This window comes from Oenanthe melanoleuca, chromosome 9 (genome assembly GCF_029582105.1).
Source record: "Oenanthe melanoleuca isolate GR-GAL-2019-014 chromosome 9, OMel1.0, whole genome shotgun sequence".
NCBI lineage: Eukaryota > Metazoa > Chordata > Aves > Passeriformes > Muscicapidae > Oenanthe > Oenanthe melanoleuca.
In genome coordinates this window covers 10,286,335-10,311,603 of record NC_079343.1, presented here as the reverse complement: position 1 = coordinate 10,311,603, position 25,269 = coordinate 10,286,335, and the positions used below count along the sequence as shown (strand labels likewise).

Sequence of the window (25,269 nt, the reverse complement as noted above, 5' to 3'; positions counted from 1 at the left end):
AGTTTGCTTTTTAGTGCAGGTTACTGACGAGTGACACCTAGCTGAAGAGGGAAGTACTTTGAATATGCATGGTCCTCTATTTTGTATGTATCTTCGTATTTTCATATGTAATTAGATATTTGCATTTTGGACTATATTTCTTGACAAAAGCCCCAAAAAGTAGTGTGTGTAAAATACACAATCTATACTACAAAGTTACTAGCAGAATTGAAAAGAATTTTTCAAGTTTCAGGTCCTCGTGAACACGTTAAAGATGTTGCAAAACATTAAACAGTCACCTGTGTTTCCAGCCCTCTGAAACACTGAGCAGGTAGATTCTGCTCTGTATTGCATTCACCCTGTATTATGCCAGGAGATACCATCACTTCCCTTGAGCTCTGGCATGTTGTCTATTCACTGTTCTGACCTTAATGAAGGAACTACTCGGTAACTGTGTTGCTTAATCTTCCACTGAAACAACTATTAGAAGATATGTATCTGTGGATCATGTAAATTATGTAAGTATTAAAACAATTTTAAAAAATGGAGAGACTTAGAGAAAAATAGGAATATGTTATTTTAATTAAGCAAAAACAGAGTTATAATCACTCTTTCTAAAAATAAAATTAGACTCTTTATCAATCCTTAACATCTGCATTTAATATTTTCTTCTAAACAAAAATACAGATGCACTTATGTAGCAAATTACAGTCTTTGACAACGTATAGTATTTACCTTCTCTTACACTTACTTTAATTCTAATTTGGTCATTAATATTTGATTCATTACTGCAACATGTTACTTGTAGTAAAAGTGCCACAATTGAACTATAAACATGACATTGCCGTCTTAAAACTGCTTTGCTATAAACTGTAGAGAATATACAGAGTTACAAAGTTGTTGTGTTATCAAAATATACAAACCCCCCCAAACCTAACACAAGCTAACAATATTCTTCTTATGAACTATACAGTTATATAAAATATTTGTAAAATTATCTTTGTATTTATAAATATTCTACCTTATTTGCTTTGGTCTATATTTATCACCATACAAGTCCACTTAGAAGATATCATTGTGTACTTTCTTTGAAACATCATTACACTTTCCTGTGTTTATTATTCTATTATCCTTATTTAAATGAAACCAAAGCTGCCATGAAACCAGAATTTTTCAAAGAGTTCATAGCATTCACCAGTGATAGAATAAGTAAGTGGACTGTATTATTACCTCAATCAATACTGTATTTTCATTTCAATTGTAGTTTTATTGTACCCAAGCTATAGTTTCTTTGAAAATATTCAAGAAGACAAAGTTAAGTAACAAACTGTGAACCATCACGGAAAATGAAGTCAAGAATCACTAACCCTTGTTGTGAGTTAATTTTTTAACACTTCACAGGGATGAACATACATGACTATTGGAAATGCAGATATGGTACAACAGAGCCCTATCCTATACAATGCAACTTGCAGACATTCACCTGCCTGGACTTTTTAAAGCATCTCAGTTAAAATGAATCACACTTCCACAAAACGGTATTAACTGGGATATTTTGGTGCTATCAGAAGCCTGTTCTCCCAGTACATAGTGAACTGTGCAGTTGCAAGGCTCACCATAACCCTTTGGTGTGGCAGGATGAGGGGGGCAGGAAGGCTGACACTCCTTCCTCCAGCAGCCCGCTCCTGGCCTGTCTCTGCTGTGGCCACAGGACACTGCTGGAATGGCTGGTGGGATCACTGAGCAGGGGACATCTGAAGATTAAATGTTGCATTTAAGGGCATGGAGATGACAGGGAATTCCACAAACAGGCCCTGTACCTATTTATGCACAAGGATAGCCTCAGGGATATATATGGAAGCAGAAATCTTATTTACCCACTCCTCTCAAAATCAGTGTATTTTTGGGGAGTTGCTCCATTGTTCATGTCCAGGCATTATTCCAGGATGAAGAGAAAAACTCTGTCTATATGTCCTTCTGTTGAGAAGAACTATATTTTTAAAAGACAAGAGTTGCAGACCCACCAGGAGGTGGGTATTTCTATACAGGATTTCTGTTTCATGAAAACAATTTTCTTTGGACCAATGCACCTGAAGAGGTCACTAGACCACTGACATGGGGATTTATGCAGTCTGGAAGACTGGTTGTAACAAGTCCTACTGAACCTTTATTAAATGTCTCAGAGATATATAAATCTGGACTACTTCTTACACCAGTACTCAGACTTAACAGTTATTATGGTAACTACAAAACTCAATATGGAAAGGAAAGGAGTAGTTTAAACTCTTGAATATGTTTTGTAAAGGCTGAGTTACAGAAAAGCATGGCAGAACTCAAATGTATTTCGGCACACCCAAGCCCATGAAACAATTCTCACCTTCACATTAGAACACACAAGATTACAATTATTTCCTTTATAAACACATTACTTATGTTAAAAAATGCATTATGTGGTTTCTGCAGCAAAAATTCCTTCTACAAAATACATCACGAACCTACTTATTTATTTTGTTTTGAATGATTCTGACTCAAAACCAGAACTGCAAAATAGTTCGGTGATTAGTTTCTTGTAATGTTAAGTAGAAGGGTTTGGGTTGGTCATTTTTCTTTCTCTCTATGCTAGAGTTTGTTGTGACAAAGTATTTTGGGTGTTCCAAATTAAATTTGTATTATTGCAAATACTAGTTTTTCTGTTTTTGTTTTGCATATATTGACACACGTTTAGATGCAATTTGACCTTACTGATATGTTTCCCCATTCAATACAGGTCTATCTTCTCCAACATATAGTTTTGGATTTTTCTTCTCTTTTGCACAGTTGTCACTCAGTGTATAACTCCTGGAGTTACATTTTGTGTATTTTTCACTTCGCTTCCTTCTGAGCCAAGGAACGGTGGATTTTCCAAAAGTTTAGTGCTTTCATTGCAAACCTGGTCTTTTCTATCTTGTGCACCTGGACTTTTAAATAGATGCTTCTTCTGGTGCATTCCCAGAGCAGCTGCAGTCTTGCAAATTTTGGGGCACTGAAAGCAAGCGTATCCTTTTCCATTATGTTCACGTACGTGCCTTTGCTCATGGTTCCTTTTGGTAGAAAGGTACAAGAAGCTCTGAAAGCAAAACTGACAGTGGTAGCGTTTTTCTCCAGTATGAATTCTTTCATGTATTTTGAGTGTTTCATTTAAAGTGAATGCCTTATTACAGTATTGGCAGACAAAATCTTTGACACCCAGGTGAATACGTTCATGTTTCTGTAGATTTCCAGGAAGTGAGAAACATTTACCACAGGTTTTGCAAGTGTAGGGCTTTTCCCCAGTGTGACACCTCATATGCATTTTTAAAGTGGATGGACTTTGAAATTGTTTTTGGCATAACTCACAAATGTAAGGCTTTGAAGCAGCTACATGCCAGTGTACGTGCTCTCGAGCTTCTGGTGTGGAAGACTGGTCTCTTTCACAGAGCTCACAATGAAGATTAGGCATTTCTGTGTTCTCCTCCTGGCTGACCACCTTTTCCTCGGGAGCATTCCTGAGTGCATACTCTCGACTGCATGTGTTGTGGCTTTCCATACCAGTGTTCTTACTTCCGTGCTTTCTCCTCCACTTGGTCTTTTTCATTTTTCTTAGCTGTTTGGATTTCTTTTTTGGTTTGTAATTATAGTAAGGTCTCCAGGGTTTATCACTGGAATCCTGGTCACTAACATCATCACACATTTCTGTCATCTCCAGGCATTCTGAGTTGTAAAGTCTAGACGGGCTTTTATCTTTCACCTCCATTTCTGGTTCTTCAATGAGATTGTCCTGTTTGGACTCGTGTTTGGATTTTCGGCCCCTTTTACAAAACAACTTGGATCCTAATATATGTCTTTTCACAATAGCTTCATTACCAATTTTTACTGTTATCTGACAAAGAGGCGCGACATTGCTGTCAGCAGATGTTCCAGGTAAGGCAGGCTTTGCAATGTATGTTTCAGTTTTACTGGACTCTTGGACAGTATTTGTAGTTTTGCTACATGAACCTCCAGATCCTGTCATGTGCTGCATATCCTCAGTTGCTTCTGCTCTGTTGTACAGCAGTGTTTTCTTTTTCTCCTTAATAGTTTTTGATTTTGTAGTGCACTTCCCGTAATTATCTGACCCATATTTACAGTCGTCACTTACTGACTGACTAGGTAGGTTATTTGAAGATTCTGTTTTACTGTTTTCTATGGAAGTGACTGTTTTACTGTGCATTATTACTGATGAAACTCTGCCACTGTGCATTATAACAGAGGGTGCAGAACTGCTATAACTGATGACAGAGGTTGAATTTTCACTCACGTTAGCTGAAGACACAACTGAGGAATCACTCAAGTCATTTGCAGCAGTGGAAACTCTTTTTTCAGCTGGGAAAAAGTCCCTCTGCAGATCAGAATTTAAGATACCTACTCCCCAAGAGGAAGAATTCCGAGTATTTGTGGAAGATGCTGTATCATTACATGATGATGTATCCAAGGCCAGAGGTCTGTTGCTTGACATTATACCATGTTGAAAAGTCAGCGGTGGTAGCTCAGAGCTAAGAGAACTCTGAATGAAACAGTTAGTAGAAGCAGTTTCATTAGCCTGAGTACTTGCTGGAACATTTTCATAGGAAGAATTTCGATAGGATTTGTAAGGCAGTCGCCTGCATTTCATAGGTAAGAGTCGATACAGTTTGTATGGGTACATACTTGGTTTTAAACCCCCATTGGCTGTCTTTTTATTTACTGACAGGCGATGATCAATTGCATGGAAAGACTTCTGGTGATTTTTCAGTATATAGTAAGTCATGAAGGTCTCCAGACAGAAAATGCACTGGTAGCGCCTCTCTCCAGTGTGCCAGATCTCGTGTCTGGTGCGATACTCTGCTAACGCGAAGACTTTATTGCAGTAGTGACAAGGGTACGTTCTTCTCCAGGAATGCACATTTGCATGTCTTCGAAGGCTGGACAATGTGACATAACTACGCTTGCACACAACACAAGTGTATAGTACCTGCCCATCAACGACTTTAACCAAATGATCCGTTTCTGGTAAAGTGCAGTTTGCATTAGAACAATCAGTAATGCTGTTTTCAGACAACAGAGGCTCTGTGTTTGCACAGGAACTTCCGTTCTGTCCCTCTGTAGCAGTACCGTTATCTGCAAAATTTTGTTCATTTCCATTGTGAGCCGGTAAGTTACTTGATCTCATGCAGACTTGTTCATGACTCTCCAGTACATTTAGATTTGCAAATTGTTTGCTGCAGTATTTGCATATGAGAGTTTCCTTATGCTCTGAATGGAGCTGAAGGTGAGCAGTAAGTAACACCCGGTCATTGAATGATTTTGCACAATAGTTACAACTGTAAACAGGTGGAGTGACAGTCGCCCCAGACGCAGAGACCTTAGCAGAAGTGTTTTCCTCTTCTCTGGATACATGCAAATCTCCTACTTTATTTTGAGATTTTGGAAAGGAAGTAATTGTCTGATCTGTAACTGCTTCGTGCTGGGCTTCTGCAGTGGTTACAGTAGAGGCTGGTACTTTTGCTACAGCCAAACCAGTACCCTGGGGCTTAAAGGCTGACTTAGGAGTACTACCTGCTTGTTTTCCCTGCTGAATGACTGGAGTGGCTTGGTGATTTTCATAGCGGTCCTCACCCACTTGGTATGAAGGGCTGCTCTCCTGGTCAACAAAAGGTGCTCCTTGTGAAGTATCTCCCCCAGAAGAAACTGCATAGGAGTGTTCAGCCAAGGTACTGGCTGGCTCAGCATCTTTGCACACATCACTTCTGTCAAGGCTGATGTTGGGAGCTTGTACTGTCTCAGATACCTTTTTAAAGCTGGCCCTCAAATCAAGGGGAGAAAACAAATTGTTTTCTGTTTCGAAAATTGAGAATGCATTTGTAATTCGAGGTCCATTTGTCACAGCAGAATCTTCATGTCGCTTTTCATGTTTTTCCTCTTTGACAGTCCCTTTTTCATTAACACAGTATGAATAGGGACAGGGGGAACTTGAAAAATTCACATCTGTAAGATCTTCTAGAAATGATATTCCCAGTTTCTTCCCTGCAGCTGCAAGGTCCGTTACAGTTTCCTGCCTCTTAACAACTACTGTGGAACTGTAGATGTAATTCAGTATCTCTGTAAACACTTCAGCTTTGAGATCATCTAACTCCAGTACATGGCCTGAAATACAGATAGTACGACTCCAAAAAATGTTTTTGAAGTAAAGGCTTGAAGCTGCCAGCACATTACTATGGGCTTTAAATTTGGTGTCTTCCACAATTATGGTGACATCGCATAAAATACCCCGAATGCGCTGTTCATTTAAAATGGAAAGTACAGTGTCACTGTGGAAGTCGTCCTTGAGATCCTTTGAATGGGACATGACTGTCATCTACAAGAGAAAAAAGAGTAAATTAGAAGGCATTTTTCATCCATGTCAGTTACAGATTAAGTTTACAGCTCTTTATTTTTTAAGTTTATTAACTTGTAAAGTTTAAGAATGAGTAAAATTTTGTTATACTATTTCATATTATATTCATATAATATTTTAAGTCATCTTATATTCTCTGGTGCCAACAATACTGCAGCAAATGTCTGTCCAGATAAAGGAGGCAGGAGCATCAGTAGCTCCTCAGCAGGAGGCAGAGGTTCCCTCCCATTCCCTCCTGGTTTGAACGTGCTGTCCATCCTGTGCCTTCCACAGGGAATGCAGCTTTTGCTATGCCAGTGGGCGCAGCTGCTCAGGGTCACCCCACAGGAAGCCCTGAAGCCTGGATGGAATTCCCCAGCATGCCAGGGAGGGACCTGGCACAACCTGTGTAGCCGAGGTTCTGTGCAGAGCGAGGACTTTGCTTTCTGAGTTGTTTGTCAGACATTGACTTCACAACACAGCTGCACCTGACCTCCTTACTAAGCTCACATTTCAATCACAGCAAGAGTCTCAGTTTCAGGATAATACTTTATAAGCAAATGAATGCACAAGGAACACAATCTGGTAAACAACACTGAAGTACCTATTACACTGTTTATGTGAACAGAATTTTTTTTTTAATAGTGATTGAATTCACTCAATAATTTATGCTAAAGTTACTGAAAAGTTCTGCATGAAACAAGTAAAAAGTAGCAGAATAACAAATAGAAAATAAGAGTTCTTTCCTTCAGTTATAGTCTATATTTACTGTTCACACTTTATAATTAGTATGTTCTTAATTTTTTTTAATAGTAACATTTAATTGCAATAATAACGTAAGTAATTAAGTAACTGCTAATACATAATAATGAGAGTTTAATGCTGATAAAAAGACATTTAGATTAGCCAGGCTGTTACTGTATGAATATACTGTTTCACTCCAGAAAAAAAAAAATATGCAAAATATGAATGAAAAATATTCTGGAAAAACTGATTAACTTGCCAGTTGAATTTGAATTTTCACAATTTTTGCCAACTGAATTTTGTATCAGCAGAAAATCTCTGTCTTCACCAGATGGTTTTTCTCAAATTCAGATTTGTACCACATAATGAGGTTTGTTCCTTTTTTCCCCATGTCTGGAGTAGTGTTTTGAACTACTACTGTCCCTTTCTGACTTCAAGTAATGAAGAAATAGTTTACCAATTAAGCACTTAACAATCACTGCAGTGAAGAAATCACACTTCTTAAAGACCCTTTCCTTTAAACTCGTGAAAGCAAAATGCACCTTAAAGAATATTAGTGACAGAAATTTTGTAAGGCTAAAATATTACAACATGCTAGGTTAGGATTTATGTTCTAAACAGCCCTGCTGCTCCAAATTTTAATTTTCAGCTTTAAAAATGTTATTATGACCTTTGCCCTCAAATACTTTATGTTAAGAATGCCAATATATAAGATGAGTTTGATGCAAACAGCAGAATAAAGGTTTGACTCATATTCACTAGGAAAACAGCAGTGGTTATTTAGAACACATTGGCTCATTCATCCAAAATATTGGGAAGTAATCCTTTCTAGAAAATAGCATCTTTATCATGAAGTAAAGTAATAAAAGTTATACACCCCTGCTCTAACTCATCTAATTACACTTAGGACACTTTTATCACAAATCCACAAGCTACTTCCCTGCAAACCAAATTACACAAAAAGTATCAACAACCTCACTGTGAGGACAAACCCAACATATGATGAACAAGACTGTAATTTGATACGTTACAGATGAAGCTTGGAAGTAAAATTTTTACCTTGCAGCATGACCACTGCTTCTATCAGGAAAGATGTTGTCTATGCAAACAGCCAAAATTTCTAATAGACTTTGATGGCTGAGAATTTTCAATGCACAGAACTCAGAACAAAACTGTGATTCACAAAAAATACCTCTGATGTTCCCCATTACATGCCATGGACATCAAGAAATTAATTCATCAGTATAATGGTGAGAGAAACATAAATGAATATTATTTTGATTATTGGATCACTCTTAGCAGCTGTAAATCTAGATGCAGTTTTGTGCCTTGGAATCTTAAAAACATAGTTTGTAATGGTTTTGTTTATGACACTAAATTAGCTTGAAGTAAGCGATATTTACTCATTTGGTATGGCAACCTGAAATTCACTGTGGTTAGATACAGTTATCTACTCTGGTTAGATATCTGAAAACCCAGATGTAACTCAAGATAGTTTCTGAGTTTAGATAGTTTCGAGTCTACAGAAAGCATACTGACAATTATTTTCTTCCAGCAAGCAGCCACTATTCCATAATTGATTCCTTTTTCTCATTGACAATGTCTGAGATTACATCTGACTTGCTCATGTGATGTGGTATTAGAAACCAACTGTCAGACATCAAAAACATTTCACAACAGGAGCTATTGATAGGGTTATTTCCTGAGTATAGAAAATAAATGATGTCAACTCTACCTCCCAGTGAACTGCCCCACAGGAACTTGCCTGTGTTTTTTCTGTTTCTTTATTGGAGACAGCTGGTTTTAGTTCAAAGACACATCATCTGACAGACTGTTTGCTAAGTGTATCAGACTGCTACTGCCATGCTGAGAGGTCTACAAACCCACATAGGTTTAGTACAAGTCTTATTATTCGACTAATTATTTCAAAACTTATCTTCCTAAGGACGAAAGTCAGTATTTGAAATTTCTACTTGCCATGTACATAGATTGCCATCTTTTGCAGTCCTGGATAATTTGGTATGCTCAGTAAAATACTAAACTATATTCCTTGTGTCAACATTGTAAAATGATAATTTGCTATTTGGTCATTTTTTTTCTGTCTGCTAAACCATAAGCTATGTATCTCATTGGAAAGTTAAACAGAAAAATTCCAGAGCAAATCACTTTTCAGATCCAACACTTTTTCCTTCTTTATCTCAACCTACACATATCTCAAATAGTCCACTTATTCATGTCTGTAATGATTCTCTACTGCTTTCTATTTCACCTGTCTTGCTTCTCGAATTTGTAAAAACCTGTCTGAAATGCTATAAAATCAAAATGCTCTACCTAGCTCACACATATAAATGGAGTATTTTAGGAATATTTTACATTCCGTTTGCAGTTCATACTGTGAAATGAAAACCTGCTCTTCATTTTCCAAGGGAGCGCTACCAAGAACTAAGATACAGAAATCAAAATTTTCAGATGTGTTAGTATTAAATATTTGTCATTAGAACACTGGAAAGTCCATTCAGAATGTAACTATTCTTCTGTATTATTTTTATCATAGAGTTATGCAAGAAATTTTTATTTTATTGAAGAAATATTTTATTTAAATTTTATTTGTAAATTTTACCCAAATATATAAATATCATTTCACCTACTAAAGCCCAACAAAACTCCTCAACCAACTAATCCTTTTTTTTTTTTTTTTTCCCCTATAAATCTGCCAGTTAATTCCATACTTTTTACTCACAATCCAGACATATATGATTTATTAGGAATCTGAACAGTACCTTTGTAGGATTACCTAATGGCCTTTGGTACACCTATGAATAACTTCAGGTTCAAAACAGAATTTTTGAATGGGAGTTACAGTACTATTTGCAGATTTTCTGCAAAAACAGTAACAGACTTAACCTGTCCTTAAAAGTTGTTGAATCACTTGGGAAAAATAGATTCAAATATTCATCAAACTTAAGTGTAATGGTCAGTATCATAACAGAACCTTTTCTGACATCAACAGAATAGCACTCCAGGACAACAGTCACAAATGAAAATAAGTAATATTAAAAGCTAATGTCAAGATCAGAAATTGATGCACCCAAACACAAATTTTACTACTTATGCCTCACAGATAACACTGCTAATTTTAAGTAGAGAAGCCAGCTCTATGTGGACACAGCTGAGAATAGAATCTACTGTTAATTTCTATATTAACATTAATCTGAAATCAACGAAGAGTTCACAAGAGGTTTTACTTGCCTGTGAATAGAAAATACCAATTTTTTACTACCAAAGAGAACTATTATAATCTTGGAATATTCTTTTAACTTCTGCTAATTTTTTTAAATCCACTGCCAGGCAAATGTACCCCATTACATATGAGATTATTCTATTCCACTTCAGTCAGCTAAATCTGAAAGACAAGCTAGTGGTGTAACAAGAAAACTGCAAAGCATTAGGGGCAGTTACTAGTAACCAGGCAAAATCAAAACCAGCAAGACAAATGATGAATTTTACTAAGAATTCTCCTTGTTTTCCTACTCCATAGATTTCTACTGGGATTTTCAAGTGCTAATGTATTATGATACTAACCAACAGGACACTACAAAAATACGTTCATTCCGTATCTTCGTTATGTTCAGTTTCACCCCACTCTGTAAAGGTTCTCTGAAGTCTGGGTTTTGTTTCCAGCCAGTTTCCCCAGCTGAGGAGGAACATTCATCTGTATCCAAGTCTCTTAAAGGACGCTGGTTTCGTTCTAGAGCCGAAAGCGTCAGGCATCACCAAGAGACACCCCCGAACAAGTACAAGCCCCCACACATGTTCCCCCAGCTCTGATCCTTGCTTACCTGGAAACCTACTGTCCAACCATCACTGCTACGGAGACTACCCAGCTTTCTATGGAATCATTTCACCAGTCCCTGTCGGCAGCAGGGCTGCCGGCATCAGGGTGCTGCAGCCTCCCTGCAACCTCGGGCATGCAGGGCCGCGTTCATGGTGTTTAATGATGTTAATGATGTCTAATGACTTTCAATAGCTCGCAGGAGCGCGTAGCACAGCGCTCACACTAAAGAGCTACACGTTACTTCTTCAACTGCATTGAGAAGCTTTCTCTTTGGACTCTCTCTACTCACATCCTTCTTTCCTTCTCTGCTGCTATAGAAGAGCATTACTTTAAATGTTTTTCTCTTTTAATTCAGACAGTTGGGGGGGGGCTGGGGAGGGGTGATGGAATTTAGCCTAAGAGTATGTCAGTGTTAACAGACCTCTGATGCCCCGCGACGAAGCATTCTTTCAGAGCTGGGACTCCTTCCCAGTATTAGCATCCAGACTCAATTCTCTCACTCCCCGCTTTACGCTTCCCATGACCTCTCCCACGGCACAGAACAGCCCGTACGGCCTCGGCAGCGCCTCGCTCGGACACGCAGGACGAGCCCGTGCCCGGGCGCTCGCTGGCTGCTCCGCTCCCACCACCACACGGCCCTTCCCACCGCGGGTGGGCTCCCCGGCCCCGGGGCTCCCCCTCCGCCCCTGGCCCGGCCGGCCCGCCGCCGCCCGCCGGGGGGCGCTGCCCCCGCGCACTGCTGGCCGCGTCGCGTCGCGTCCCGTCCCGCGCAGCGCGGGATTCGCCCTGCGCGGGCACGGGAGCGCGGGGCCCGCCTGCCCGTCCCGCAACAGCTGCGCGCACGCGGGCCCTGCTGCGGCGCGGCGGCCTTCGCTCTTCGTGCGTCTGCGAGCGGCCCCCCCCGCGCGGGCTCCGCATCGCGCCCCGCTCATGGCGGTGCCGCGGTGCCCGCGCGGCCCCTCCCGCGGGAGCCGCCACTGACCTGCCGCCGCTCCGTCCCCGCCGGCGCAGCCTCGGCCCGCGCGCAGCAGCGCCCCGTCCCCGCGCCATTAACACCGGGCCCGCGGGCTCTCCGCGGGCGGCAGGCGGGCGGTTGCCGCGGCCGGGGCCGCGATCCCGGCCCGGCGGCGGCCGGACGGCGCGGCCGCCATTTTGCTGTGCCGATCCCGGCAATGGGATTGCCCGAGGTCTGCCGGGCAGGGCCGGGCCCGCGCCCTCCGCCGCCGCGCGTGTTCCCTGGCCTTACTCCGCAGCGAACGCCCCGTGCTCAGCTAACGCGGCCGGCACGAGCCTGGGCCTCTCCGCCGAGTTGTTCGTAGGCAACCACTGTAAATTCAGACCCAGGAGGAAACGCGGCGCTCCCACCACCGAGCGCCTGCTCCACGGCCATCAGGGCAGTGCTGTGCACGTCCCTGAGAACTCCTCTTGGACCTAACACAGGACTTCAATGCCAGACCTTTCTGCCAGGAAGAAAGACAAAGTGTTTCTGAGCATAGATAGCTCTGCGCTACCTTCTGCCACTTCCCTCCAGAAAGCGGAGATGAAACACATCCTGGGAAAAACACGCCTGAAACAAAATACATGTAATTGCTGAATTATAGTAACGTTTACCCTTTTCCTTATCTGATTATACTATCTTTTTAAAAATATATGTAGAAACTAAAATGAGGGAATTTGTTTTAAGCAATATTCTTACTCATAATTTAAGTTTCTTGGTATTTTTTTACTGCCTCAGGAAGCAATACTGCCATTAATGCTTCATAAGCAGTAACAATCGCTCCCTCCCTTAGTTGAATGACAGAGCTTGATTTCATCTGTCCAGGTGCTCCCACACATTTGGTACAAATACTCCCAGATGCTGTCTGTCTCAGCTTCCCAATGCAGACAGTCAACCAATTTTTTTTCCTCAGAACTAAGCATTATGAAACTTAAGAGAAAAACCGGGCTTTGAGACAAGTGAAAAACATTGTTAGATAAATTAAGAGCTTGGTTTTTGTCTTAAAGCTTGCTTTTATCCAAGGCTAACCTGAAGCACTCCAGCCCACCCGGGCCCGGGGATGGTGTCGGCGAAATGGCTAAATAAGAAATAAAGGGATAAGGAAACTAAAGGGCTAGAAACTGAAAACTTTCATATAAAGAGAAATAAAAAGGGGCACACAAGGGCCCAACATAAAACAAAACGCCTGCTCACAGCTACCGCTGAGAAATGAAGTTATTGTTCCCCAGCAGTCCAATGTTCACAGGTCTTCCCGCAGCTCCTTTGGAAGACCCCTGAAACGGGGATGAGCACACACTTGTATAAACCGTGATGGAAGGTTCTAGAAAGCTTCCAGCCAATCACAGACCGCTATGTCGTCTCTATTTGCATGGTCCCACCCAGCTGGTCCCATAATCCTTTCCTTCTCCTTTCCCTCTTGCCATAGCTCCCCTGGATGTTATCTATCTAGGCTTCTCTGTGTCCAGGCTTTACCTCTGTTTTTATTTGGTTGTATCATAGTTACTTCTTTTTAGGATGCGCACTAAGCTACTCCTTGCATATTTTTACGAGGTGCTGTGTTTGGGTGGTTTTATAACGTACTTCGTTTTCTGATCTTACATGTATGTGCTAGAACAGCTGAATAATAAGAACGGGTAGATCCCATAGGTTACTTTTAATCTTATACTTTGCCTATTGCTTATTTGCTGTTTTTGCTTTATTACTGTTTTAGGTATGTATATACATAATCATATGTGTTAATGAAAATTTTTTTACACAAATGCCATAAAAAGTATTTGTGTTAAATGTGTTGTCAGTAACAATACAATAAAATGGATTAAATTAAACCTGTTGCAATCCCTTAAGAGAAATAAATGCCTTACTGAATAAACATCTTTAAACAAATTTAAGGAAGATTAGGTTATTAATACCTCGTAAATCTTAATTAAAATTGATTATTTTAAATTGTTTTGAAAATCAGATGCGTAACCATCATTTGTAAAAGTGATATGTCCAACTTAGAGACAATAATTTATTTGTACTTAAACATTGGGTTCTCTGGCAGTCTTAATATCTATAGACAATATAACAGATAAGGAGAATAAAAAAGTCAAGTTTCCTCCCTCTTTCTTTTTTTTTTTTTAAACAGGGTGTTTTCTTAAGGCAACTTTAGCTCATCCACTAAAAAAAGAATCACCTTTTCTGTGACTGTAGTGTAATTGAAGGTACTAATAATATGTAATTTGAGCTATTGAGAACTCGCACTCCCATCAGCTCCTCATGCATTAAAAATATTCTTCAGAAGAAGAAATTCTTTCTTTGGCTGTCTTGGTCTCATCCAAGGTTTTCCATAATCATTCTAATGTTTCATGTAAAACCAGCTGCATGTAAAGAAAGTGGAAGCACTGGTGCTGCAGTCAGACCTACAGTGCTATCTGGGAGAAGTCAGACAAGATCCATTTGCTTTGCAGCTCTGATTCCGGGGTGTAAGCCCCAACACTAATGATGTACTTTAGAAATAGTGAGCTTTCCGGAGTATATGTAGCAGTTCCTATTATATGTATAAATGACTGCACATTATAGCACACAAATACTATGTTTCTTTTAGAAGGAAGTCCAGGTAGTTTAGCAGTGAATTATTTCACATATGGTAAAACTGAAAAATCTAGAGAAAATTATCAGCAAATCTCTTTAAAATGTATAAAACGGTTCCAGGGTTATTGAAATGGTGGTGTTGGGATGCTTTGCTAAGGTCTGATTTTCTTCTTCTGCAACGTGTGGCATATGGCATTCTTTCTGTAAGAGTATTTAATGAAAAAATGTGCCAATATTCTTCTCTAGTCAAGCAGCTGCAGTTCTTAAGCGACAGCAGAAAACAACATACAGAGCATTACTCAGTCTTGCAAATTCCTCATGAGCCTTCTTGAAATTTATGCATGGCCTAATCAGAGTCTCATTAACACTAAACAGGATGCACAGTAGCAATTTTTTAAGGTGTAACTACATCTTTTTCACCAGTCACAAAAGAAAATTAAGCAAGAACAATAATATAAATCCAAATTCTTCTCTTGGACAAAATACAAAAGCTTATGTTGTACTGCTACTGGGAATCAGCTGACTTTACATCTTACTATCTCTGAACAATCTTAGTATTATTTTCCATTTAAGTCTTTCTCCTTTTTTTGTGTGTGCTGCTGACAAGCTGTTTTCTAGCTGCCTACATTTGTAGGACAAATCAGCCCTTAGCTAACAGAGATCAGTTGCAAACATGAAGCTATGTTTGCAGACAGAGTGACAACAACAGACATCCTTCTGTGGATGGCTGTTGTCAAATGTAGTGATTAATACATTTGAGTAGCTTTAAACTAAAGAAGCAAACTAAACATTTAAGTTTTGTTCACTAGAACAATTACTATGTGGTATTCTGTTGCCTGTTCTGTTATCAGAAAGGTAAAATAAAAGTAGTTGAGTTAAGCCTCCATTTTCCAATTTTCAGAGGAAGCATCATTTGAATATGGCAGCTGTCATCCACAATACAGGCTCAGGGCTGCTGTTCTTCTGGGTGAGGTATGTGGGGGACCAGGCCAATGCAGCTGTTCTTGCCCTTTACTACAGCTGATGTAGCAAATCACGGTGGACTGCAAATAGTTCAATCCCTGCCCCTGCAAACACCTCATTCAGCTGGTCTGCCAGATGACTGGACACAGCCATTTTGGAAACCAGAAGTGGTCTTCAAGCTGTTAATTGGCTACCAATAGCCTCCAGTATTCCTTAAAATTTTGCAAAATATTTTTGGTTTTGCTGTTGTTTTGGTAAACCAAAACCAACATACAAGTGATAGCTATTGCTCTGAGTCATCACTTCAACGTGGCCAATACTATAACAACTTAGCAGACACATAGGAACTTCATATGATCTTAAATATTCTTATGTTCCATTTTGTGCTGACCAAAGGGGCCCAGCCCAAGCCTTACTCCTCCTTTTCCATCCTACTGCATGTTTCCAAACTAAAGGCTGAAGCAGGGCCTATGCTCATGCAGTGGAGAAGGACTGTAACAAAAGCAGATAGTGCTGGCAGCACAAAGAAAACCGTGATGGCTCCAGCTCTGGTTTGTGCTGTTTGCTCTGCCACCAATGCGAACTGCTCAGATCTGAGCTCCGCTCAGGTAGGGGACAACAACAACAACAACAACAACTACTACTACTACTACTACTACTACTACTACTGCTACTACTACTGCTATTAAAACCCCAACAATTATTAGGTTTGCCTCTCCCTAACAATTTCCCAAACTCTTATTCACCCAAAAGCCTTAATAGTAGCATGTGATGGTACATAACCATATTGTTTATGGTTCAGGATCATGAAAAGATTCATGTGGCAGAGTTTAAACTATCTGAAATTAATACTAGATTCTGGTATTGAAATTCTCAATTTGGTTGCTGAGAGTTATGGAAATGTTAAACATTATCAGGTTAATCTTCATTTCTTAAATCTGATTGTTATGTATGGAGTATACTCTCTTACTAAGCACTCCAAACAAGTAAACGGGAATACTTTCATTGATTTAAAGGCAAATTTAAGTAGGTTACTTGTCATCTAAGCAACTTCTCAGATTACACCCACTGAACTTAAACCCAAGATTTGCAGATTCCCATTTTCCTTATCTTTTTAATTAATAGGATTTTAGACTATTTTCTTAAAAATATATAATTTGGGGATAACCCAAAGGGTTGGATACACTTTTCATTTTATATATAAATTAATACTTTAAGAAGAAAGGCCAAAAATGACCTGTACATAAACTTGCTGGAGTCAGTACACAAATTTGTCAGAACTGATCTTATTTATCTAAGCTGCTTTTTAATCTGGGACTGAAGACTTGCATACAAAGTGTGAGTGCTGGCTAAATGCTACATCCAGATATTATTCCAAAAGTCCATGATCAGCTGTCATTTTGACTTCCACAACTGTTTCTCGACCCCTGCCTTCTCCTGTTGTTGTCTGGCAGAAGACAACACTTGGGTCATATCTCTTTGCCTGGATACATTAGATAGAGTGCTACAAGCAACACCAGCTTCATTCCTACCTAGAGGCTTTAGTCTGTCACTCTGTAAAGCAATATGATCATGCTTGCTTCTGAATACTGGTGCAAGATTCAAACTGATCATTTGTGAAAGACACCATTACCCATCATTTCTATCTGTACATATAGCAAATCCTACAAGAAGGTTTCCATTTGCAGACCAAGCCTACTATGCCAATTTTAACCAGCTATTGCAATTCCAATTGAAAGTGAAATAATAAAAAGTCACAAGAGATATTTCCATTGAAAACATGACGGGTTTTGGTTAAAATCTTTGAGTATTAGGAATCCACATTGGGCCATGCCCAGAAATCTTTTTATATGGTGATTTTCAAGATGCATGCATTATTGTGAGCACATGGTATGTAAATGCATTGGGCTGCTTAATAAGCATTCACTGACACACATCTGCAGCTTTGCTAATGTACCTTTTATTCCTATGTGGTTGTCAAGGAAACAGGTTATGGCCCAGTATTCTGTCTAAAATATACTGAGCAAGTGTTCTATGGTAATTTACTTAAAATAGGTACAACTTAGGTTTCATAGCTCATTGCTTCTATAAATGCAGGTAACCTGAATTTATCTAATTGTAATGTTTCACTGATTAGTTTAAACCACCAATGCCATTTTATTGTCTCCGAAAATCCATTACATTTTCTATGCCACACAACATTGCATATTAAAAGTAAATTTAATTACAGAAAACATTTTGAGATATTCTAGGAATTGAAGAGGGCTTTTTGGCTTGTGGAGTTGTGGTTTTTGGAGTTTTTTAAAAATTTGATTCCTTACCGTACATTCTGCCTAATGACCTTACTTACTTACTTACTTCAATTCAGAGATAACCACAGCGAGAATGACTCTGATGCAACAAGGCATTTCCTACCAAAATTTGTACAAATGGTGCTACTGAAATCCGTGTGATTTCTCCCTTTCTTACCCTCTTTGGTACCAAGGACCACATTAAAAATTAATGAATTAATCAGAATTTCACTGATTCTTTCATTCAATACAAATATATCTTAAATCTAAAGCAAGATACCAGGCATACTTATACTAACCGAGATTATTATTGGACGTTCACAATAAGAAAAACGGAAACTGCCAATATTTGAAAAAGCCGTGCAAAATGTGAACTGTTATTTTGAAATATCGTTTACGATTTTTATATACTTTAGTCTACAAACTGCTCTTTCCAGCTCATGAATCAAGAAGCTTTTTACTGTCCCTAATTAAAATCATGTATGAAGGTAGAGATTCTATTAAGTATACCCAGCTTAACCAACACAACAGTGTCAGAGACAGGCACTGGCACTGAGAGTTCCTCTGCCTTTCCTGTGTGGCACAGGTTTTCAATGAACACTCGTGACTGGGATCCAGAGCTAACATTTTGGCATGCTCAGGAGGTTTGTGTGCCTACCAATATATTTGGTTGGTTTGTACAAATCACTGGAGGCTGTAACAACCTATTTCAAAAACTATTCTGTCTGATTTTGTTTGTCCAAGCTCTATGGCAATAGAAATCCAGTAGGAACTGGAAAAATCCAACAATATTGACATGAGAATACAGTAATGTGGTACCATAGTGAGAACAAATCTTAAATTATTGTAATAAATTAGAAATTAACAGAAAATATACCCAGGTAATGCAGTGGTGATGGTGTTAAATAATTCAGCTCTATTTCTATGTGAGATTACCCCATAAACTTACCCACCTAAAATCTGTTCTTCTGTTGTTCTTTTGTTAGAGTCTTTTAAGAGTGGTATTGACAGGTATTTTCAGCAAAACCATCTCAGTAATTTTGTGAACTGTGTGGCTACTGTGGCTGATAAGCCTGCAAAGGGAAAAATCCAGATTTAATGACTTTTATTAGATGAGTACTAATTTCCACATACATTGTGTAATTCATCAAAATTTTCCCTGGGGTGCTGTAGAGCTCCAAATCTACATCTGGGAATTTTAGAACACACCAGTAATAAACCAGTCGCATTAACCAAACTTCTGCTGCATTGTTTTATTATGGTTTAACCTGTGTAGTGCAGACTGGACGTAATGATACGTTCTAGACAGAAATGTAAGGATGTTTTCAAGTTTAAAGTAATTATTTTGAAAGATGTTTTCTTTCTCCTCTGTCTCTTCCACCACTTTCCTTTTGATCTCTCTTGTCACTGATATCACCACAGTATCTGTGATAATGACATTTCTAGGCAGCTCTTGTTCTCTGGAATACACTTCCTGTATTTCTCTGCTTAAATAATTATTCTTCACTGTCAAACGTCCTAATTTTATTATTATGTATCAAACATCGTAAAAAGGTTTTCCTGTAACAGTATAAAAATTATGTGGAGCCAGGTTTTGTTTCAAAGATACTGAAAAAAATGGAATTGTTCCATACAGAAATTGCAAAATCATGCAGATAAGGCCTTTATGACTCAGCTGATAGGCATTCATACAGCAGAAAGTATGGAGCAGCAATTAAGAATACATAGCTCCATCCTCCATTTGCAAATACACTGTATGCTTTTGGCAATAACATTGTACAGGAAATACAAGATCTATTACTTTGGCTTGAAAAGATAAGAAGGTGAACTTTTTTTTTTTTTTTTTTGGTTGGTTTAGCCTTCTACGTTTTTAAGTTAATTTGAATAAGAAATCTGTAGCTAGATTAGAATGAAAGAAAATTGCAATAAGTCATTATTATTACCTCAAATTCCATTAAAGGCATATTCATAAATGACCAAAATATGATAAATGGGAAGCCTATACATCATGTTTGGAAGAATCCAACAGTAGAAAAATCTTACTAAAGTGAAATATTTCCCAACTTTGGTAATACTGAAATTCAATTACAACAATATTATCCATTATAAACCCCTTTTAATACTTAGTAAAGCAATTTATGTGATAAAGCACAACAGACACTAGATACCTCAAAAGGGTTAATTGGTACCTATTCATTACTACCAGAATCTGTTTAATAGTCTGACAAATATTATCTGAACACAGCTAGTTTTCCATGGAGAGACCTGCAGTTTCAAATCAAAATGAAGTTGAGAGGCAGTAGTAACTTTTTATAAATCAATTATAAAGATTATTGAAAAGCAAGTAGGACAGTGTCCAAGTGAATAATTTTTTTGTTTAATTTTTACTAATGCTTTGTTTAGATTTTTCTCTTAGGCAGAAATGGAATTTGCATGAAGAAAGGAACAAATTCCAATTATTAAAAGGGTGGATCAGTATCAACAATTAGACTTCTATGATAAAACTGACCCTCACCCCAGCCCACAACTACATAAACACAAAAACCCTAGCAGGCCCCCCTGACAATAACATTTGCAGGCTGTGCTAGAGGTGGGAAAAACTGCACCTGCTCCTCCATGCCCTGGCTAGCCCCCTCAGCAAAAGAATAAAATGGATGAAGTTTAGAGAATATCTTTTATGGCACCTCTGGCTACAACATTCTGACACTCTGCATTAGCTGCATGTAAGTGCCACTGAAACATACAGCAACCCACGTATAACAGTCAAACTGGAAACAGCTTGCTAATTACTGGACTCCTCCTAAATAAAGAAGTCCGTTTCTTTCACTAGGAGAAAATGCCGTTCGCAGGTTGCCAATGAATTTTTCCAGACTCACGAAAGCACTTGAGTTCAGTCATATTCATTAAAAGAGGACTTGCACCCCTTAACAAAGAGCAAATCTGCAAATGGGTTTAAAACAACCATAGGGAAATGTGCTCATGTAATGGAGCTACTTTTTAAAAATGCCTCGAGTGGGTATGTTTAAACACAAAGATATAATAAAAACAGTTTATTGCTAAGTGCCCTTCTTTTCTAAAGATAAGTATCAGAGGCAATAAATAGATTCGACATAGCATTTGCTCAGCATTTCCTTTAAAAATAACCACACAAGAAATAAACAAAGAAATGTACTTTCTTGCTACATTTAATAGTGCCATCCATATTAACATTTTAGACAGAAAATAATCAGCAGAAGCAAGCTACTGGAGATAAATCAAATTGCAAAAAATGCAGGCTTTAATACGTCACTTGAGAGATGCTCTCTGTTATGTTTTCAGGTCTGCTTCTTTAGGTGGAACAGAGGAATACCGGAATGCATTAAATTCTTCTTATAATTATGAATCAAATGGTTTTATTGTTATCACTAAGTATTTGCCTGTTATGACACATGACATGTCATATTCCTGAACAGTAATACTCTGATGCACTGAACTGGTATATTTAGAAAAAAATGAGAATTAGTTTAATATTGCTCATACTGTTATGGCTATTATTGATAATTGGCTGTGCTTCTAAATACCTCCTCTGCATTTACTTTCAGTGCTGAGTCTTCTTCCACACAAAATATACTCAGACATTTTAAAGTCAAGGACATGAAAGGAAAATGGCTTCCCTGTTGCAAAAGTCTCATTGCAGTAGTGAGAATTTCTCAAGTCATGTTCAAAGGGCATCGACGAGGAGATACACTGTTATAAGCTCAGTGGAGACTTTCAGTAACATTTGATCTCTATAGGCAGTTACCTGTAGAATACATAATATTTAACTTCACTGGGACTGTAAAAAATATTAGCTAAAAATAGAAATAAAGAATTATAATACTTAAATTTTTCAAAATCCAAAAGGTCTGCTAATTACTGCAGACCACAAGTGAGCTTATTCTCTAAAAGCTTGTTTAAAGTCTGACAGGAGTTCTTTTGCAGTATGTTTAAACACAGTTCTTTAGCTGAACTTCAGAATGGATCCACTATTTAGATAAAGGTTTATTAGCATTACTGTGGCTGAATTCAGCAGAGTGGAAAGGTTTAAACCTTCTGATTCTCTACATTTGTCAGCTGCTAAATATTTTAGTGAGGATATTAAAACTACTACCTTATATATACACAGTACAAAACTTGACCTACATGCAAGACTGGGCTAAATTAAAAAAGAAACCAGGGTACGTTTCTGGGAACAACCAATGCAAACCAGAAATAAAACAGGTTTTTGTGTGTACAGCTTTATAAACATGGCATCATTTAAGAACTGATAGCCACATGGAAACATAAACTGAGATCACATTCTCAGTTAGAAGTAAGAGGAAACAACTGTGACATTTCCATTTGCATTGTGATACTGCTATTAAAGAGAGTAACATCTTTCTACATCTCTACCATTGAACCTTTTTAAAGGATTTGGTTGCCACGGAAACTGGTTCTGGCCCAGTATTAATCTGAAAGAAATATATTATAAAATTTGGTGTAAGTAATACTGTACTCATAATTATTATTATTATTTATGCTCAAATTCAGATTTTTGTACTTAAGGCTGATAAGTTTTTATTTCATAATTTTTTTTTGTGTGAAGTAAAACACATTTCAGTGAACTGATACTCAGTTTAAGCTGACAGGGCCATCTATATCAATCTCTCTCTTTAAAGTTCTCCTACCTTTAAATAACAAGAAATACTGCAGTTTTATGTTTGTAGCCAATACTGAAAATATAAGCATTAAAGCATATTATTCTTTGTTTAATATTTCGCACAAAACACAAAACCGCGTACGACAGAATTTAAATATTTTTCTTTTTTCTAATCTTCCTCAATTTTTATTTCTGCCTTTTAGCTGCAAGTTTAGTAATGCTTATAGTCAGCTTTAAAACGTAATGAAATCAATAGGGTTTTCAAAAATTCTTTTGTTGCATAAGCGTTGCCACGCCCTTAGTACATATGATTATTTTAACAGACATGATTGCTCCACTTCCACAACAGATTTAAAAAAACAGATAAGAATAATTGTCATGCCAATATGGGAAGCCAACAATTTAATATAGGTTGTTTTCATTAACAGTTTAGTACATTTTAAAACTGAAAGCTACATTCCAAAGCCCATTTCATGTTCTTGCAACACTGACCAAGAAAACAGTAAAACATGCAAATCTCAACCTACCTGCATGTACCACTTAGAGCAGTGTTAACATGGCAATGCACCCAGCCATTTTTATGTAAAGCGACGGAGATAAGTTCTGTTCTTGGTCTTCTTAATAATTTTTTAGAAGCAGTTGACAAAATTCAGATGGGAAGCAGCTTGAATAGACCATGAGCAGGAGAACTGAGTTTATCAACAGGGAAAGGAGGAGTGGGAAAAAAAAGTCCTCATCCAAGGTTTTCCGAAATTGCAAAACAAGGTTGGCTTTTTTTTTTTTCTCCTCCTCAGAGGGTTCAAAGGCTTGAAGCTGACCACTGCAAAGGCCACTTGTCACATTTACTGAAAATCAACCTATTGATATCACAGCTGAAAATATAAACTCGACAACCAAAGCCCATTGCACAACGTGGACTGCGTAAGAGTTAAAAATAGATTTGACGTGCCTCCTACCTGCATAATAAATATGTAAGTTTCAAGTACTTTAATTCGATATTCACATTAATTAACAATACAATATACATTATTTAAACTACAGTAAATGCAAGAAGAAAAAGGGTGACACCATCTGGAAGCACAGTTTGCTTTTTTTCTCCTTTCTGAGGGCTAATAATGTAGTTTGAATGTGATGACAAGCTAACAGCTCACCACATTGCAAATGAAAAAAGAATTCTTAAGGTGATGCTCAAATATCTAAGCCTGTAATGAAGCACAAACCAGTCTTCACTACTGCATGACATGGCACACAGACCATTTACATACTCACATTTGAGATACTAGGCACAGTATAATGAATTCAATACACAGCATGCACACAGCACAAGCAACGTTAATCCTGCCTGCCATTTTAGGCTTGCAGGAGTAAGATACATACTGCAGCACAGCTCTGGTAAGGGAGGAGGCAGGGGACAGCTCACCTTAAATGCAGTATCTGATTAATGTTGTAAGTGACATTGCGTATCAGCTACAGTCTTGGTTCAACTGGGTGGGAGGGAACAAAGAAAATTGTCATCAACTGGTGATGCAAGATGAGCTCCAGTCACAAACACTGTTAGCAAACTCCAAATTCTACCACGATACAGTAGTAGGCATTTCAAACTCTTATCAAAATCTCCTTGTGCAATGGCTGAGTCGCCTGCCGAGGAAAATAAAACAGTCTTCTTGCTTACTGGAGAAACGCTGCATCCACTACAGCAACATCCTCTCGATGCAGAAAGATTTCACGTCGCACATATTAAATCCTGGATGCATTTGTTGTGCTTTCTTAATTTTTAAGTTTCAGTATTAAAAAATAAAATTAAAAGCCAGTGATAGCAAAAATAATATAGCTAAAGGTCTAATGTTCAGACAAATAAAACATTTCATTTTCTCTCTTTTCTGTTTTCTCTCTTTTACAGTCTGTCAAAATTCTGAGCAGTATTGACAAACCACACGAGCACCGGCTCTGACTGCATGATCAGCTGTCTGTGTCTACGCTACACCCTGTTAACCACAAGCAGTGTTAGAGCTAAATATATCTGCAATGCAGAAACAGTAGGTGCTATGTGGTATACAATTCTGATTAGTTTTAAGATATTTTTCTATCCCAGATATAACAAATAAAACAAATTTTGCTGCTGATCTCTGTCAAGCATGGAATCTGTCAGACTTACAGAACATAAAAGCTATCCTAAGTACACTGACCTAGATAACACTAAGAAGACTTAAGCAGCGTGCAAGCATACTCACTGTCAAAGCAAGGAAAACGAAACAATGATTGTCTAATCAAACTGAAAGCAACAACTCACTACCACAGTATAAATTCCAAAATGCTACGTACTGTATATGCACATCTCATGTTATTGGAAGACGCAAAGCTCCTTTGTTTTTTTTTTTTTCTCGACGGCTTTTCTTAGCTACGGTTGCACAATGACATTCTGACATCATGGAGGTCAATGCAGATACTAAAGTGCTGTCGTCTTTAAGGAAAAAAAACACCAAAATATAAAACCATAGCTATAATAATAATAATAATAATAATAATAATAATAAATGTTATAATAAAGACTTAATGTCTTTCTATTACCTTCTGAGATTAATAGCATGCATGTTGTTCAGCCGCATATGTTAAATTGGTATCACCCTCTGCAGAGACTGCAAGAGTAATTGTGGGAATTAGGTTTTTGTAAATGTCAAAAAAGGGTTATCATCTGGAAAACTTAAAAACACAATAAAATATTTTGCATCTTTAATGAAAAATATGCAAAGAGAAAAACATCAAAAACTGCCAATTTGATGTAAAAAAAAGCCTAATAAGCAAAACTGGTGCTATTTTCAT

General features: G+C 38.2%; 1 protein-coding gene across 9 annotated transcripts; it reads right to left on the bottom strand.

The window, feature by feature from the left end:
* Positions 1 to 543: 543 nt before the first annotated feature.
* On the bottom strand, positions 544 to 24,891 carry ZBTB38 (zinc finger and BTB domain containing 38). 9 transcript variants are annotated; one of them, XM_056498891.1, is made up of 4 exons: positions 24,772 to 24,891; positions 23,870 to 23,933; positions 18,746 to 18,865; positions 544 to 6,370 (listed from the first exon to the last, which is right to left on the bottom strand). In XM_056498891.1, exon 4 carries the CDS (start codon positions 6,368 to 6,370, stop codon positions 2,804 to 2,806), a length of 3,567 nt encoding a protein of 1,188 aa, XP_056354866.1. In that variant the 5' UTR covers positions 18,746 to 18,865; positions 23,870 to 23,933; positions 24,772 to 24,891; the 3' UTR covers positions 544 to 2,803. The 9 variants fall into 9 exon arrangements, with proteins under 9 accessions (XP_056354866.1, XP_056354864.1, XP_056354868.1 ...); XM_056498889.1 differs by lacking the exons at positions 18,746 to 18,865; positions 24,772 to 24,891 and adding exons at positions 22,977 to 23,113; positions 24,681 to 24,743; XM_056498893.1 differs by lacking the exon at positions 24,772 to 24,891 and having other exon boundaries at positions 23,870 to 24,405.
* Positions 24,892 to 25,269: the final 378 nt, after the last annotated feature.